Source organism: Phalaenopsis equestris, unplaced genomic scaffold (assembly GCF_001263595.1).
Source record: "Phalaenopsis equestris unplaced genomic scaffold, ASM126359v1 Scaffold000002, whole genome shotgun sequence".
Classification (NCBI taxonomy): Eukaryota; Viridiplantae; Streptophyta; class Magnoliopsida; order Asparagales; family Orchidaceae; genus Phalaenopsis; species Phalaenopsis equestris.
In genome coordinates this window covers 64,783,900-64,802,789 of record NW_018164444.1, presented here as the reverse complement: position 1 = coordinate 64,802,789, position 18,890 = coordinate 64,783,900, and the positions used below count along the sequence as shown (strand labels likewise).

The 18,890-nt window shown below is 35.6% G+C and overlaps 1 protein-coding gene and 1 pseudogene across 1 annotated transcript; one reads left to right on the top strand and one right to left on the bottom strand.

Annotated features, from left to right (window-relative positions):
- Positions 1 to 230: 230 nt before the first annotated feature.
- On the bottom strand, positions 231 to 2,175 carry LOC110036035 (annotated as a pseudogene).
- A 9,307-nt stretch (positions 2,176 to 11,482) lies between these two features.
- On the top strand, positions 11,483 to 13,368 carry LOC110039429 (probable purine permease 11). Its single transcript, XM_020744484.1, has 2 exons — positions 11,483 to 11,705; positions 12,738 to 13,368. Exon 2 carries the CDS (start codon positions 12,740 to 12,742, stop codon positions 13,235 to 13,237), a length of 498 nt encoding a protein of 165 aa, XP_020600143.1. The 5' UTR covers positions 11,483 to 11,705; positions 12,738 to 12,739; the 3' UTR covers positions 13,238 to 13,368.
- The last annotated feature ends 5,522 nt before the right edge of the window (positions 13,369 to 18,890 follow it).

The window sequence follows — 18,890 nt, the reverse complement described above, 5'->3', positions numbered from 1 at the left end:
ATATATAATGAAAAAAAAAGTATATTTTATTATTTTTTTTAATTTTAAAAAGTATTAGAAATATAAATACATATGAATTGGGTGGTATGGAAGGCCCCTCTTTATGAAAGTGGGCCCCACTTTAAAATTTTAAAAAATTTTAAAATGATGTTTATTATGCGGCGTAAAATGATTGGGGGGTAGGTGCAGATTCTGTATCGAATAAGAGCTACTCACTTCCATGAGTGATAATCTATAGACCTTTATTAATTCAAATCACATAACGAAACCAAAACAACTAAAAAAAAAAAAACCCCACAAACTTCCTCCCTCCTATTTCCCCCATGGATCTGAACCATTAAACCAACCTTCCAACCCAACAAACAGTTAAACTTCAAGCAACAGAATCATCAAAGCTCTCTCCTCCCTCCCCCACTCCCCTCTTAGCTCCTGAATCATCAATATAATTCTGATACAAATATGACAAAAAGCCCCATATCGCAATCAACATGGCCATCACCTTCACCCCATCCATCTTATCATGGAAGAAAATCACCGCAAAAACAGGAACGACGGGCAGAGCAAGCGTGCTAATGGTGTTGGAGAACAGAGACGACACCACAAAAATCAAACCAACAACACCTACAGAAGCAACCTGCCATGCCACTCCCACCCCCACCACAGTCCCCACATAACAAACCTTTCCCTTCATAAATCCTTCATACTCCTCTGCCAATCGCTTCCACTCCCCGCTCGCAAATAGCCCCACAACCGAAGCGCACGAAGCCATGAATGCCGTGCAGATCTGCATTTCCAGAACGACGGTGAAAGTTTCCTTCTTTATGACTTTCTGAAAGGTGAGCTGCATCAGGGAGAGGATTAATGAGTAGGTTGCAGATGCTGCTACTGTCAGTATGAATCCAAGAATGGATTTTTCTGTCGGAATGGTGGTGGAATCGCCGGAGGAGTTCTGGTTGAGGCCAATGAGAGCGGAGGAGAAGCAGAGGAGGATGACGGAGTTGAGGATTAAGGGGGTGAATTTCTGTGAGTTTATGAAGTAGGAGAAGATGGAGTTGAAGGCGAGTTGTGAAGCACAAATGAGGGAGTAGGTGGAGACAGGTAGGTAGAGGAGGCCATAGGAATACATGAGATTGTTGGCAGCGATGAGGAGGCAAGGAGGCCGAGAGCTGTGTAGATGACGGCGAGCTTTGGGGTTGATGGGCCGGAGATGGTGTTGGGGGAGGAGGAGGAGGAGGTGGTGGTTCTGGTGGTGGGGAGGAGGACGAAAGGGAAGAGGAGAGGAAAAAGGGCAGTTTGAATGAGTGTGGAGAGCCATTTGCTGTTCCCTCCCTGGTTGTAGTAGAAGCGGCCGAGAAGGGTGGCGGCGGTCTGGCCTACGAGGAGGAAGAAGATGTTGAGGGCCACAAGTAGCCACCATTTCCAGTGCTTGAGTTTGGCTGAGAGAGGTGCGGTCAAATCCTTTGAGTCTGTTGATGTAGCATTTGGGGGGTTCTCCATCACTGCAATGCAGAAGAAGAATTTTGAGTAAAGTTGATCTTTTTTTTGATTGATTCAAAGAAGATAATTAATAAAATGTACACGCCAAAAATATCAACACGAATCTCAAAACTAAGATGATAGAGACGAACAATTCAAGGTTGAACATTAAACAGCGCCTCCATAACCCGGGAAAGGTTCATGAAGTTTGTTCATAGAACTCTCTTCCTTCCTTTCGCCCGCTTCAAACAAGATTATAAAACACCCATCTTTCTTCTATTTCTCATTAAAAAAAAAGTAATCTGCACTTTGTTCATATTGTCTTACTCGCATGATCTTCTCTGATACTGAACTTTTACAGGATTTAAATTGATTATCTTATCAGAAGAGGAAAAAAAATCAATTTTTATACCAAAACTAAATGCATGATGAACTCTGTAATCCCTACGGCAGAGAAACTGAAACATATCCGACGCTCCCAAACATACCTTCTTCCTCCAAGCTATCCTCAATGGCGGCGCTCTTGGCTACTTGCCGTTGTAGAGAAGCATCAGAGCAGTGGAAATGAAGAGCATGGGAATGAAGTTCTGATCACTTGTGGCGTGGAGAAGACATCACTTGTGGAGTGGAGGAGACGAGAAAACATTAGGTGCGGTGTTAAATGTCGGAGACACCAAATCGCATTGGAGCACCATTGGAGCAAAGTCAAGCTCATAGTGCGATTGCCGAACAACCCACCAAATATTTCTCGGCAGAAAACGGTAGGAACTTGGATTGATAGGGTAAGTACAAATTGAGTAAGGGAACATTTGCATACATAACTATAACTTCTTATGTATTTGCATTTCTAACTCTAAAAATTTAATTTTTACATACATGCCAATCTTATTTATGCATGAAAGGTTAAAAAAATGATATAAAGATTTGGGTAGTAAAAGTATAATAAATAAAAGTATATGGGCTAGATATGTAAATACACAATAGTTGGGTGGGGTGTATATAAATGCCCCATTAAGCTTTCAATTCTTTTTTTTTTTTCTCTAAAGTAAATTTAATAATATTTAAGTTTTTTACTGATTAAGATGTCTTAACCTAAAAAAGTTTTAATTTTTTTTCTTAATTAGTACTATGTTATTCCTTATTGGGGGTGGAGGTTTTCCTTCATTTTCTTAATTGTTTATTGCGTATGCTAACGCAATTAAATGCATTTGCAAAAAAAAGATTTTACTTGAATAAAGAAATAATCACATGAAGCAATAATATTGTGTTTTAATATAAATATAATATAAAAGTTGTTTCATACATTATACTTGGTGCGTGTCGGACAAATTCAGTGTCGGATAGATTCACGATGGTAGAGTAATGAATTTTTGTCTTAGTGTTCTATGAGAATTCAACACACACTCAGATGAAAAAAAAATAACCACTAGAGATATCATAAGTTCTTAAGTGGAAAACCTGAGAATGAAAAATCTTAGTGGTCTTGCCCAATTAAAATATTTCACTGTGAGTTGGTGATTGCGGGTTTTGCCCATTGTCTCACGGGCAAAATAGTGTTAAACAGTTTCTCGAGGTACAACATTCTTGCGTAGAAGAGCTCGTTGCCCTGTGTGGGAAGCAGTTGCAGTGAGGAGTAACTAGTGGAGTTTCAGTACGCCTTCTTCGAGGTCGGAACAAGTTCCGGATGATGCATTTCTTCGTTGGTTGCTTCATGACTATGTTGTGTTGGTTGTTGCTTCGCACGGTGTTTCATCACTTCACAGCTTAAGTCTTGACTCTACACAGAACTTCACTGCACTAAAGAGCGGTCGATAGTGGTCAGCGGCGGCCTGCGAGTGATGGTCAATGGTGTTTGGCGGTTAGAGAAGCGGGTGGAATCCGTCGGACTTTCTGTGCATAAACGATGATGAGCTTTGGCCCCTTATCCAGGCTCTAGTCTTCCTCTTACTCAAGGTCCAGTTCATTTCTCAAGAGAATGGTAGACCTCTATTTATAGAGTTCATATTGCAAATAAAGAAGGAATCTGGAGCACTATGATAGGACAGCCTAGGAAGATTCCCTCAATTGAATTGTGTTCTATGGACATTTTACTAACTTACTTTTGTCAAAATTAATTGATCTTATTCCAGTTGGATTTGTTTTATTGAGGCTCTCGATTTGAGAAAAGCATGTTAAAATCTTCTAAAAATGATTTAATGATTTGATTTGACTCAGATTAGATCAATTTTCGTACTGTTATGTTCGTCTCGTCGAGTCTGTCAATTTGATTATAAACATGTTAAAATAGATGTTCTGATGACTTATATAAATTTGAATGTTTCTTGCTAAAAAAATTACCTCGAGATTCATGTCAAATGATAAAAATTTATTGACAACATATTAACACTTTTTTAAAAATATATCCCAATTAATTTCAAAATTTTAAATTTCATCATGAATCAATGTTAGTTAATACATTTTAAATGATTTATTATAACAAAAACTTATTTATGCTTTGACATGTTAAAGAATCGTGCTAAAAAATTGTGTTCATATTCAACAAATTAATTGAGGCTAATTAAATACTAACTACATAACATCAAATCAAACAATCATAAAAATAAATAATTACAAGCTGCTTGATTGGCATTGTAACAGCTCATAATAAATATCGTTCTGTAGGGTACGTAGAGCTGTAAAAAAAATTTGTTGTTCGCGAACAGTTTGTGTTTGGTTCATTAATGAGTTCGTGTTCGATTCGTTCGATAAGTAAACGAGACGAACGTGAATAATTTTTTTTTCGTTTCGTTAGTTAAACGAAACAAACATGAACAAAGATGTGTTCGTTCATGTTCAAATCGTTATTATTCGAAATATAAAATAATTTAAAATAATTATATATAAAAAATTTATAATATTTTAAAAATTAAATTTTATAAGCTATAATATATAATAAATTAACGATAATAATATATTAATATACTATATTAGTAATATACTAATATAGATATCATATATTTATATAATATAAGTTATATAATTAATATAATATATTATTTATATATACCAATATTAGGTATGTCAAACTGGCTCGTCGTTCGCGAACAGCTCGTGTTCGGCTCGTTCGTTAAGAAACGAACACGAACAGTGGCTTCACGAACAATTTCAAACACGGGCTTATTTCAAACAAACTAAATTTCAAACGAATTGAACACGAACACAAGCTCTGTTCGTTCGTGTTCGGTTCGTTTACACCTCTAAGGGTACGTCCTTCCTTTCGGTGAGAAAGAGAGCTTTTACCGGGCAGTTACGCTTAAGGCTGTCAAACTGGCTCGTTATTCGTGAACAGCTCGTGTTTGGCTTGTTCACTAAGTTAATGAGCCGAATACAAACTATATTTATTCGTTCATGTTCTGCTCAATTTAGCTCAAAATACTACTAATCAATTTTATATATATATATATGTGTGTGTGTGTGTGTGTGTGTGTGTGTGTGTGTGTGTACATATTTGATGAGTAATTTTTTAAAAAAAATTAATTGACTACAAGGCTACAAAGATTTATAGTCAAAAAAATAAAAATTATTAAATTCGATTCAAATGAAGTTTTAAATCGTGTCACAATCCTTAACATTGATGGCTATGTTATTAGTGTTGTCAAAATGATTTTTTGTTCCTGAACGACTCGTGTTCGGCTCGCTAACCGAGCCGAACACGAAGACACTTTTTGAGCTCGAAATATAAACAAGCCGAACACGAGCTGAGCCCGCCCCTAATTAAGCTTTGGGAGTTATTTCTTTTTTTCACCAAATAAATTAATTATAGCCTCCACGCAAATTAAATAGACTATAGCTGAGAAAATTTTTGAGGATTAAGATGTTAATTATAATTTAGGTAAATTTACATGGGTAAGTAATTTTTCATTTTTAACAAATAAAGTTTTACATAGCATCAAAGGTATTGTTATATGTTATTGGCAATTTTTTGAAAGTGAAATTAAAGGAATAGTTACATAAATACAACCCAATTCCTATGTATTTACGTATCTAATATCTAAACTTTAATTTTTACATTTACACCACACCAATTCACGAATATGATACAGTTAGGAGTGTCAAATTTTGACCTGACACGTTTATTCGACTAGACTCGACTCAAAAAATTCAGGTTACCACTCAATCTGGTTGTCTTCTCCACACGTAAAGGAACAAGTCTTTCTTTAATCAAACTGCCGACTTAATTTCAAGTCAAACTAGAACTTGACCCGCGAACTCAATTTGAGACCCCTATGTAGGGTTTATAATTTTTTTTCTCGAATGAATCGGCAATTTCTCAAAACAGTACTTAATTCATAAGAATGGGCACTCAAGTTTCCTTGTATCGACACAAAAGAAATTCAACCACAAGCTCATTTGTTATACCTTTGTTAGAGAGATCAATGTCGACGACGACAATTCCACCTCAACCACAGCTCGCCGGCCGACAACGACCACCTTTGGTCGTTCCTTACTTGTCGCAATCGGTAGACCTTATGGAGTAAGGACATAAGTTGCCACTAAGCACCTTGCAGAGAATCGACGTGCGTTGAGGAGTAAGGAAGCACCATGCGGGGGTACCAACTTAAATTGGGGAGTACGAAGCATCGTACCCCGATTACGGTGGGCCAAAGTTCTAGAGTTAACCCCCAGTATCAATTGCTCCCAATTGTTGCATAACGAACCCTTTTGTGTACGAACATTATATATGGAGAAACTTCGTGACATTTTCCTAGTTATTCACGTACTATAGTGTATTATTTTGACTATGTTAGTCCCGTGAAATTTTTTCAATTTTTTCAATGTAAAAATTCATGGTGTCTTCTCCAATTCTTTTTAATATATGTTTGTGTTGGATTTTGTATAATACTTAGAGGTTAAATTATTACTCCACTATTATTATACTTTATAATTATTGGATTAGATATTAAATAGCTTGTACTTAATTTATTCCTTAACTAATTAGTTGAAGTAAGAACACAATATTTAAGTACAATTCCTTAACAGCCTTAAATATTTTTTTTATTAAAAAATTCTAAAAATACATTATTAAATATTGATTAATAATGAATTTTGAAATTTAAAAATATAGTTGAATTTATTTTAAGATAAGTGTCATGTTTGAATAATCAATGAATATTTATATTATATTTATATGAAAATAAATTATTTGTGTATGATGTGATTTTAGTTGATTTTTTATTCAAAATAATCTGTTTTACTAGTGTATTAGTTAACATTTTTTAGATTTAGGACATCTTAATCAAATTTTAATCAGTAATAAGCTATAATTATTTAATTTATTTTCATAGCTAAAACAAATTGAAACTTTGGCAGGGCATTTATATACACATCACCGTATTTACATATCTATCAGCTATACTTTAACTCAAACCATTTATATCACATCAATATCACTATTTTAACTTAAAAAAAAAAAAATGAAAAACAGCTTTCATGGATAAATAAGATAGCATGTATGTAAAAATTGAAATTTAAGACTAAGATATGCAAATACATAAGAACTTAGTAGTATGTATGAAAATCTTCTTTTAATCAAGTTTTTAAATTTTTCTCAAAGAAGTTACACACAATTATAGGTCGTATCCAAGAAAAGTTATTATGCGCAAAATTTGTAAGCATGTAGATTCTATTTATAATAGTATTGTGCACATATTGTGCAACAGTGTACAATTATGTTGTACATGAAGTTTGACATGCAAATACATACGAACTTAAGGTGCGTTTGGGGCTGTTGCTGCTTTTGCAAGAAGCAGTTGTAAAGTTTCTTCATGGAGAAGGAGTTTTTCATGAGCTGTCCAAAAGCTGCTGATAAAGAAGCAAGTGTCTGTTTGGGAGATCTGATGTGATGATGATGTTTCTGCTGAGAAAGACTGTTTCGCTCATATATATTTAATATATTGAAATAAGTATAATTTTTAGAATATTCAGAATTAAGTAATAGAAAGAGCTTGTACTGCTAAAAAATTGACAGTCCAGTTCAAAATATTCTAATACATAAAAAAAAAGATTCGCTATTTGAAACATGTGACTACAATAACGAGAACAACAACAATAATCATCAAGCCTAAATGATGTTTAACTTGAAATTTTGATGATCAAGTCTTCAAGAAAATCTCCACTCCATCCTTGCATCTCTCATTGATTGGTCACAGTCTTGAGATACCTCATCAGTGTCATCAACTCACAAGAAATAGTCGCAATTTGCAGGAATGCTGTTTTTGGGACAAAAATAAATTCTTCTCCCATAGCTATCTTTCCTCCTAGAATGGTATTGAACGCACCTGTTGCCATAATAATAGAGTGAAACTTTTGAATTGTTTGATGATCGTGAGCTCATACTTCTTGATATTTTAATATAGTATTGCTCTAATTAAAAATATTAAGTTGATTCAACGTTCAAGAAATTCTAAAAAAATATAAGCAATATTAAAATTAAGAATTAAATTTTATTGGTGTAAAAATGGAAAGATACAACACAGTTTGCTATATATATATATATATATATATATTGAAAAAATACATCTAGGGAAATACATGAAGATGAAATATGAATCATCAACTACAAATAACTAGGGATGCAACATAAGGTCATTGCATTCACTAAAGCATCAATAATCTCATCTCTCAACTGCAACATCTCCTTAACACCTTCTCCCTAAGAAGTATTATACTTGTTCCTCCTACATTTCACTTCTTGCACCGAATGTCTGGCTTGATGTTGGTTAGCTTCCTTGGGCATGTAAGTAGGATCATTATTTAAGGCCCTGAAATCGATACCATCTTCGGATGGATGCCTCCGTATAAAATTATGGAGCGCAATTGTTGCAAAGATTATCTTGACCTATTTTTTGAAAGAATATATAGACATGTCTTGAAGCATGACTCACTTCTTCTTTCATACACCAAACGCTCGCTCGATAACATTATATAATGAGCAGTGTCTTTTGTTGAATAGTTTATTCCTCTCTCTAATCACTTAGTTGCTGCGCTCAAATTCAGGGATGTGATATCTAGTGTCGGGAAATGGCTTTAAAAAATTTTGTTGTTGTGGATATCTCGAATCAACAAGATAATACTTTCTTGAATAAAAATTACATTACTAAGTTAGTTCAGAAAGAAATATAATAGTGACAGATTAGTTAAAGATACCAACCTTAGGAAGGCATAGGGAATTTGTATTCGGGTCACCGGGTTGCACATTTAAATATTTTGATGTCTTGTGTACTTCATTCCCAACCAGTCACGTTGAAATTGCATACAGCTAATATGTTTGGTGTAGCAATTCCACACCTACAAATATAGACCATCTTTTTATCATACCCAATGTGTGTGTCAACATGTGTTTTATCAATTGCTTATATGCAGTTCTTATCATAAAAACATGACATAATTTAATTTTCTTATAACCTTCCTTTAATTAATTGAATAACGAATAGAGAGTGAGGTCAATACCTTAAAAAATGACATATATCTTGGAGTGCTACGAATTTCTCGAGGTGTTTGAGCAAAGGATGAGAATAATGGTTTGATGATGTTTGTAGCCATTTTAATTGGAAAGTTTACCGGGCATGGAAATATCTGTCAATCGTCTTTATAGATTGCTGGAAACGCTCTGAAGCTGCATGAATGGTATCTTTGTGTGACATAATTTAGTGTGTGATAGCTAGGACTTCTTGGGATGTAAATCATGAAGATCCATGCAAGCCATATTTGGATTGCAATTCATCTAAGAAATCACATAAAATAGCTTTTGACATCTGGAACATGCTGTGAATCTAGCTTGGATGAGCTTCTATTAGTTCTCCAATTCATTTGTCACCCACAGTTGACAATAAGACACATGGTGCCGTACAAATTTGCCTTTGGTAGTACTCATGAATTGAACAACTGTGTTGGTAATGACTGTAGCTTGCTCAACTATCTCTATAATCTCATCCTCATTTGGTGGCTTCATTTGTTTGAAAAAATAATGTTAAGTTTGTTTCAAAAGAACATGTTATTCTTAGTGCAGGTAAAGGCTCAAAATGCATGCAGTGAGAGTTTTAAAACTATGAAAATCCAGAAATAATCAAACTTCAGAAATATCACACACAAGTCATAGTTTACAACAGAAATGTTAAATACTACAAATAATCATTCTATCATAGCATCAACAACTAAAAAAAATATGTGTATGACATCTAACTAGTCAGACTGTCTAAAAAATAACGAAAGGAATCCTCCATTCAGGGAGCATGGTGAAGAAAGCCTCTTGTTTATTTTGATCCTTCAAAAGTTCTACATTAAATAAGTATAGGGGCATGTCCTAAAAAATTTATGGAATTGAGCCCAGTAGCTTGACAACATCTGTCATTGTTGTGTATGCATGGAGAGCAGTGAGGGCACTCGAAGTAATATTGGTGCAGTTGTCGCCAACTATGATATCTGTTAGGTTAGATGAGCAACCCCAACTTTACTTTCTTTTTCCCTTTTTGTATTAAGGGTGCAGGTCGCTTGGAGTGATTGGACTCCCCTTGCTCCCTTTCTTCAGTTTGTACCTCGCAGACCTCATTCAAATAAGCACAATTAAGCTCATTCAGATTATGGGTGGGCTCCTCTGTTGTGGCTCAAACGTTGACCCATGTTGCTGCAACACCAAGAAACATTGTATCTAGCTTCTCCTCCAACTCTTGGTTAATGCCAACAAGCCTAAATTTATTTGCATTCCGTAAAACCTACAATTGATAAATTGGCCTTCTAATATGCAAAATTTTAAATTAAGAAATGTTGAATGTAAGATGTTCTACTTACTGAACTCATCTCTTGTCACCACTCCTTAGGTGCATCAACTATTTTTCTAATGGGGTCCAATCCTAAACCAGTTGCCCCTCTCTTGAGCTCCTTCCACAACTTCCAATCCTTTCTAAACTGATCTCATTTATTTTTCAATTGAGTTTTGTAGTACAGTCTAACAGTTCTTTTTAAAAGAGTTTGGTTATATTTAGTCAACATTCCTTATTGAAATGTGTTGTTGGTCTATTATCCTTTTCCATCACTTTTAAGCATAAATTACCGAAAATTATCATCGTCTCTCTATTCCAAATAGGAGATATCTCATCTTCTTTTTGTTTACCCATCTGATATCTAAATAAAAAAAATGTATCAACATAATTTGGCATATAAAACAACAATACAAGAACCTAAGCAAAAATATGCAAATAAAAAGTAAAAGTAGAGCTTAGAATCAGTTCATAATGTCAAAGATAGCTCTATCCATCATCACCAATTGTGCTATGTACCCATAAAGGCCAGACAATATCTGTGTCAAATTAGCATGATCATTTTTTTCTGCATTCACATTTGGTAATCGGTTGAATCCTTTGTTGTTTTTTTTTCCATCATCGCTCTAGTAAACATTTCATAAAAAATGTGGAATATACCCACCAAATCGGATTCGAAAGCCTCATCGTGAACGAAAATCAATCAACCAACCAGTCGAGAAAACATCAAAAGTAATAAGATCATATGAATCATTTAAGCAACCAAGCAATGCTCATCTGTTCATTTCAGATTTCTTTGCTGTTTTATTTTCTTTGGGTAGATACGTTAGCATTGATTTTTAGTTTTTCTAAAAAATTATGCTGGCTGAATTGCTTGCTCTTGTCGCCTCTTTATTGTGGAGTAATATTTTTTTAGAGAGAATGTTGAGCACTGTTTCTTTTTTTTGTATTTTTTTTTTCTTTTGAAACCTTTATAAATAGAGAAACATATGCTTTGTTGTACAATTGAAGATTGCATCGTTGGCATCACTTTTTGATGTCACATGAGTCCAATTCGATTCTGCATTCGACTCGATGCAGCCTCCAACCGACATAAGAATAGAGTTTGCAAACAAATAACTCTCTACATAATATTCTCTTTATTAAGTTAGAAAAAATATAGTGCATGTATATCATCCGTCCGCACAATGAATGTGTGGTCCTGCGCACATACCAAAAGCGCACGTGATATTTTCTCAGATCTCCAGTCTGCGCACGTAATAAGAATTTCATTCGCGTGCCGTTAATTACCGCTGCCCTAAATAATGCTTCTCAATCCCGGCGGGTAACCTTCACCGTCAATCCTCAACGCGTCAACCCCTTCAAATCCGGCGAAGCCTGCCGCTCCCTCGCCAAGAACACCGGCCGCCATTGAAGATAGCTTGGACGAAGAAGGTACGTTTGGGAGCGTCGGATATCTTTCAATTTGTATGCCGTAGAGATTACAGAATTCATCATGGATTTAATTTTGATATAAAAATCAAATCTTTTTTTCTTTTCTGGTAAGATAATCAATTTAAATCCTATAAAAGTTCAGTATCAGGGAAGATCATGCGAGTAAGAAAATATGAACAATGTGCAGATCATCTTTTTTTTATGAGAAATAAAAGAAAAGATTGGAGTTTTATGATCTTGTTTGAAGAGAGTGAAAGAAAGGAAGGGAGTTTTGAACAAATTTCATGAATTGTCCGAGTAATTAACAATAGTTTCTATATTGAATAGCTTACAGCAAATATCAACAGCCTACAGCTTTTTCTAATATAAAAGTCGAATCTTTTTTTTTTGTCCCTGATAAGTGAATCAATTTAAATCCTATAGAACTTCGGTATCTTAAAAGATCGTGCGAATAAGACAAGAAGAACAAACAAAATTACCTTTTTTTAATGAGAAATCGAAGAAAGATAGGAGCTTTATTATCTTCTTTGAATCAACAGAAAGAAAGGAACAGAGTTCTACGAAATGTTTCATGAATTGTCGCAGAACTTAACAATGGCGTCTATAGTGAAATGTCTTGCAGCTAAATATTTATACAGGTTTTTCTAACAATTGTTTGAACTGAAGAGTTTTAAGGGCATAAACATACATAACTCCAATTCTTATGTATTTACATATGTCATTGCTAAACTTTCATATTTACACACATAGCATTCAAATCGTTAAGATCACATTAAAAATAACACTACCTTTTCATGCATATGCATAAATTTAAAGCACCAAAGTGCTATGTATGTAACTATAAAGGTTTGGATGTGAAATGTGTAAATAAATGAGAATAATTGCATAGTTTTAAGGCACCAAATGATATGTATATAGATATGAAAGTTTGGATTTGGGATATGTATATACATAGAATTAAGAAATACGTGTGTAAATTTCCCTTTATTTATTTGAATGAAGAGTTACTGAAATTCTTCTTCTGAGATGCAGTGATGGATAAAGTTCTACATGCTGCATCAACAGAGTCAAAAGATTTGACGTCACATCTCTTAGCCAAGCTCAAGCACTGGAAATGGTGGCTACTTGTGGTCCTCAACATCTTCTTCCTCCTCGTTGGTCAGACCGTCGCCACCCTTCTTGCCCGCTTCTACTACGACCAGGGAGGGAACAGCAAATGGCTTTCCACACTCGTTCAAACTGCCCTTTTTCCTCTTCTATACATATTTTTCATCTTCTTCCCCACCACCACCACCTCCTCCTTCTCCTCCCCCTCCCCCAACACCATCTCCGGCCCATCAACCCGAAAGCTCGCCCTCATCTACACCGCTCTCGGCCTCCTCATCGCTGCCAACAATCTCATGTATTCCTATGGCCTCCTCTACCTACCTGTCTCCACCTACTCACTCATTTGTGCTTCACATCTCGCCGGCAACGGAAAACCACCGTCGGTCGTTCCTTGCTTGTCGCCATCGGTAGACTTTATGAAGTAACTACATAAGTTGCCACTAAGCACGTTGCGGAGAATGGACGTGCATTGAGGAGTAAGGAAGCACCATGCGGGGGTACCAACTTAAACTGAGGAGTAACGAAGCACCGTACCACGATTACTCTCAACTGTTGCATAACGAACCCTTCTGTGCACGGACATTATTAATGTTGAAATTTTTTAGATTAGGACATCTTAATCAAATTTTAATCAGTAAGAAGTTAAAAATATTTAATTTATTTTCATAGCTAAAACAAATTGAAACTTTGGCAGGGCATTTTTATACACATCACCGTATTTACATATCTGTCCGCTATACCTTATTTGTTACGTTTATATCACTCAAATCATTTATATCACAACAATATTACTATTTTAACTTAAAAAAAAAAAATGAAAAACAGCTTGCATGGATAAATATGATAGCATGTGCCATAAAATTGAAATTTAATATGCAAATATGTAAGAACTTAGTAGTATGTATGAAAACCTTCCTCTAATCATAGCTCATCTATCCAAGAAAAATGATTATGTGCAAAATTTATAAGCATGTAGATTCCATGTAGAATAGTGTTATAGACATATTGTACAACACTGTATAATTATGTTGTACATGAAGTTAGATATGCAAATACATAAGAACTTAAGGTGCATTTGGGGCAGTTGTCGCTTTTTCAAGGAGCGATTGTAAAGTTCTATCATGGAGAAGCAGCTTTTCAGGAGCTATCAAAAAGCTATGAATAAAGAAGCAGATGTATGTATGAAAGATCTGATGTGATGTTGATGTTTCTGCTGAGAAATATTATTTTGCTCTTAAATATGAAATATATTGAAATAAGTTGTTTTTAGAATATTCAGAGTTAAACAACAAAAATAATTTACATCGCTAAAAAACTGATAGTACAATTTAAAATATTCTAATACATAAAAAAAAGAATTAGCTATTTGAAGCAGATGACTACAATAACGAGAACAACAACAGTAATCAAGAAGTCTAAAATAATGTTTAACTTGAAATTATGATGATCAAGTATTCAGGACAATCTCATCTCCATCATTGCATCTCTCCTCGACTGGTCACAGTCTGGAGGTACCTCATCAGTGTCATCAACCCACCAGAACTAGTCGCAATCTGCAGGAGTTTTGTTTTTAGGACAAAAATAAATTCTTTTTCCATAGCCATCTTTCCTCCTAGATCGGTACTAAACACACTTGTTGTCATAATAACAGAGTGAAACTTTTGAATTGTTTGATGATCTTGAACTCAAATTTCTCGTTATTTTAATGCAGTGTTGCTCTAATTAAAAAAAATTAAGTTGATATGACATTCGAGAAATTCTAAAAAATATAAGCAATCTTAAAATTAAGAATTAAAGTTTATTGGTGTAAAAAAAAGAAAGGTACAACACAGTTTGCTATATATATTTTGAAAAAATAAATCAAAAGAAATACATGAAGATGAAATATGAATCATCAACTACAAATAACTTGGTGATGCAACATAAGTTTGGTCATTGCATTCACCAAAGCACCAATAATCTCCTCTCTCAAATGTAACATCTCATTAACACCGTCTCCCTCAGAAGTGTTATACTCATTCGTTCTACGTTCCACTTCTTGTATTGAATGTCCGGCTTAATCTTGGTTAGCTTCCTCAGGCATGTAGGTAGGATAATTATCTAAGACCATGAAATCGATATCATCCTGGGATAGATGCCTCCATATAAAATTATGGAGCGAAATTGTTGCAACGACTATCTTGAGCTATTTTTTGAAAGAATATGTAGTCATATCTCGAAGTATGACCCACTTCTTCTTTCATACACCTAACGCTCGCTCGATAACATTGTGTAATGATCGGTGTCATTTGTTGAACAGTTCATTCCTCTCTCTAATCGTTTCGTTGTTGCTCTCAAAGTCAAGAAGTTGATATCTCGTGTCGGAAAATGGCTTCAAAAAATTTCGTTGTCGTAGATATCCCAAGTCAACAAGATAATACTTTCCTGATTAATAATAACATTACTAAATTAGTTCAAACACAAATATAATAGTGATAGATTAGTTAAAGACACCAACTTTAGGGAGGCATATGGAATTTGTATTCGGGTCACCGGGTTGCAAATTTAAATATTATGTTATCGTGTGAACTCCATTCCTAACCATTCATTATGAATGTGAAACATATGTTTAAATTTCATACAACTAATATATTCTCTGTAGCAACTCCACCCTTACATATATAGGATATATTTTCATCAAACCCCATGCGTGTGTCAACATCTGTTTCATCAATTGCTCATATACAATCTTTATTATAAAAACAAGACACAATTTAATTTATTTATAACTTTCCTTTAACTATCTGAAGAACAAATAGAGAGTGAGGTCAATACCTTGAAAAAAGACATGTATCTTAGATAGCTACGAATTTCCCGAGGTGTTTGAGCAAAAGATTTACTTTTTTTGCTGAAACTTTTATAAATAGAAATGCATATGTTTTGTTGCACAATTGAAGATTTCATCATAGGCATCATTTTTTGATGTCACATGAGTCTAATTCGTTTCCGCATTCGACTCGATGCAGCCTCTGACCGACATAACGCTGGCGATAAAAGGAGAACCAAACACCGCTTATGCTTCTCCAAGAAATAAAAGCCACGAAAAAGTTGCAGCAACGAGTTCCCAAACGGGCCCTTACTGGCATGCACAAAAATTTTTCTTTAATCAAATTCTTTATTTTTTCTCAAAAAATTACACACCATTATAACTCATCTATCCAAATAAAATTATTATCGATATGCCACCAACAATTTTTCATCATCCGACGCGAATCTCGAGGCATGACACAAATCTCAAGATTATATTTTAAGCAGTAAATATTCAAATCTTGATAAAAATTCATTCAGAGCTCTGATTTCAGTAAACTTATAGTCAAACTGATCGGCTTGATGAGACAGACCTAATGATATGAAAATTAGCCCAATCCGAGTTAAATCAAGCTCATATCAAGTCATTAAATCATACTTAGATGATTTCTGGACACATTTGGAAGATCAAATGGTTGTCGAATATAACAAATTTGTACTTGAATCAAGCCGCTCAACAAGACAAATCCAACGAGCCCAAGATTACTCAATTCTGACATCATTAAGGCATGCAAATGTCTATTAAACGTCGTTTGATTGGAGGAAGCTCTCGGGATCATCCGATCAAAATGATTCATATTCATGCATTAATGACACCCAGAACACTATAAATAGAGCCCCACCCTTCACATGAGGGGGGGTGAGAGGGGGTTGGAAGCTTTCAGAGAAAACTGGAGCTCTAAGAAGGAGCTGAAGTCCAGCACCATCCCGACCGTCATCGACCACAGTCGATCGCCATCGACCACCGTCGGGTCGTCGTCGATCGTCGTCATCCATTGTCGACCGTCACTGTCGATCATCACCAATCATCATTGATAGCCACCAATCAGACACCATCAGTCATTGTCGTGGGACATGAGCTCATCACTACGGTACATGTGTCAACAACGACCAACTTCGGCCCTGACGATCTACGGACCTCATTCATACTCATCACTACAGCCTATGTGGTCCAGAGCTCTTGTAACTGCTAACTACGGTTTCTTTGGCCAATCAGCACTTTTGGAGCAGCCATCTACAACATTCACGATGGACTACTATCTACACAACAATCAACATGACCCTTACAACCTCCTGTCACCAAGAACTACAACCAGATTATAGTTGTACAACTTTATAATTTCATCTTCCCTTATTTAGTGAAAGAATGAACATGTGTACTCATCATTCATAGTGGATTATTTCAACTGGGCTAGACCCCGTGGTTTTTCCCTCTTTTAAGAGTTTTTCATGTAAAAAGTCGAGATGTCTCATCCTGTTTACTTCTCTTCCGTTATTTGTATGTGTTGAACTCTCGTGCAACGGTAAGGCAATAATCCATTACTCTACAACTGAGAATTTTCTGGCATGCATCATTTTGGCACCGTATGTGGGAAACGAAGTCTTGTTCAACATTGTCTTCAACTCTAAGAAGTTGATCCCCTATTTCGTTTCCCAATGATGTATATCATCCAACTGGCTAAGGAACCTCATTTACGATCTTCTCAGAAGCATTCTTCCAGGCTGGGGACAATCTTCACTGCAGTCCTATTCAGACACAGTATTTCTCATATTTTTTTCAGATTACAAGTCTTTGAGAATCTATCCTGGATTGGGGGGCAATCTTCACTGCACAAAATGCTTCCTCAGTGTCTCTTCATCGTACCGGAGTTCCTCTTCAGCTAGACCAGGAAGTTGATCTCTTCAAGGTCCAATACTTGTGTTGTTTTACAAGCTTGTATGGAAAATACTAGCGCTAGAAGAGCAAAAGATTCAAAATTCGCAACTGACAAGTTGTCAAATATTTTCTTGAGTATGAATGCAACCATATTTTCAAGAAAACATACGGTCTATTGCAACCTACACCCAGTCTCGAGAAACGCAGAGCATACTGACACCTCATTTTGAGATTAATCGATCACAGGGGGACTCGATTCGACCTCTTACAGGCTGCAGTAGTCAAACAAAGGCTTCGACGAATAGCCTCAGATAAGTCAAAAACTTTGGATGGATTTCCTTCGACATCTTCCATAACAGGTTACGATCGTCAAACAAAAGCTTCGACCAACACCTAGGATAGGTCAACCATCCTCAGTGGATTTCATATAACTTTGTTCATTATGAGTTAATTTCGTCGAACATCTTCAGTTATACAACCCAGAACTGGTCTTACATCCTTAATGGATTTTTTCTTTCAACCATACCCTTAGAAGTTGATCCCAGGAGACAAGACTCGATGGAAAACTACAAGAAAACTACAATGCTCCTCAAGCCTCAAAAGGCACAGATACACGAAAGACCTCAGAAGGCTATGAGCCTCAGTAGGTACCAGTTCAAGCTCTTATAAGACATAGGTTGAGAGAGCACAACCTCGAAAGACAATAACCATAAAAGGTACGTGATTCTTCATTTTATAAAATGAGTGTGCTAACTTTAATTGTAGAATTTCATACGGTTAAAAAGCCACAATAACTTCATAAGCAACGTCAAAGACGTACAAAGAAATATATTATTATCATCTACAAATATCACATCAAAAGGCTACAATAACCAACATATACTTGTACAAGAGCTACAACAAATCTGCTCATATCCAAGTAGAGTCGGCATCACCTCCTCAAAACTCCAATACTTCTAATTATCGTCAAGGGGTCTCTAGATATCGCCACCACAAGCATGAAAATCTTCCCCTCAAAGTGCGACAGGAAAACTACAACATTTTTTCACCTTTGGAATGTGCAAGGGCGGCACTGGAATCTCTTGTGGAATGCACGACATCAACGAGAAAGAAGATCGTGTTACTCGTTTGCTACGCAGGTTGAGGACGACTTTCACTCTTCACAGCAACTCTGCGCTGTAACACGACACCGCAAATCTGCACCGTAACTCGACACCACAACTTTGAGTCGCCACTCGACACTGCAACTCTGTGTCTCCACTCGACACCGCAAATCTTTGTTGTAACTCTTCACTGCTGCGCAGAATGATTTTCTTCTGAGAAATCACGAATCAGCTAAGGACTCCACCTCTACC

What these genes read in the sequence shown, in the direction of transcription:
- LOC110039429 (XM_020744484.1), top strand. Translation starts at nt 12,740, where the DNA reads ATGGATAAAGTTCTACATGCTGCATCAACAGAGTCAAAAGATTTGACG.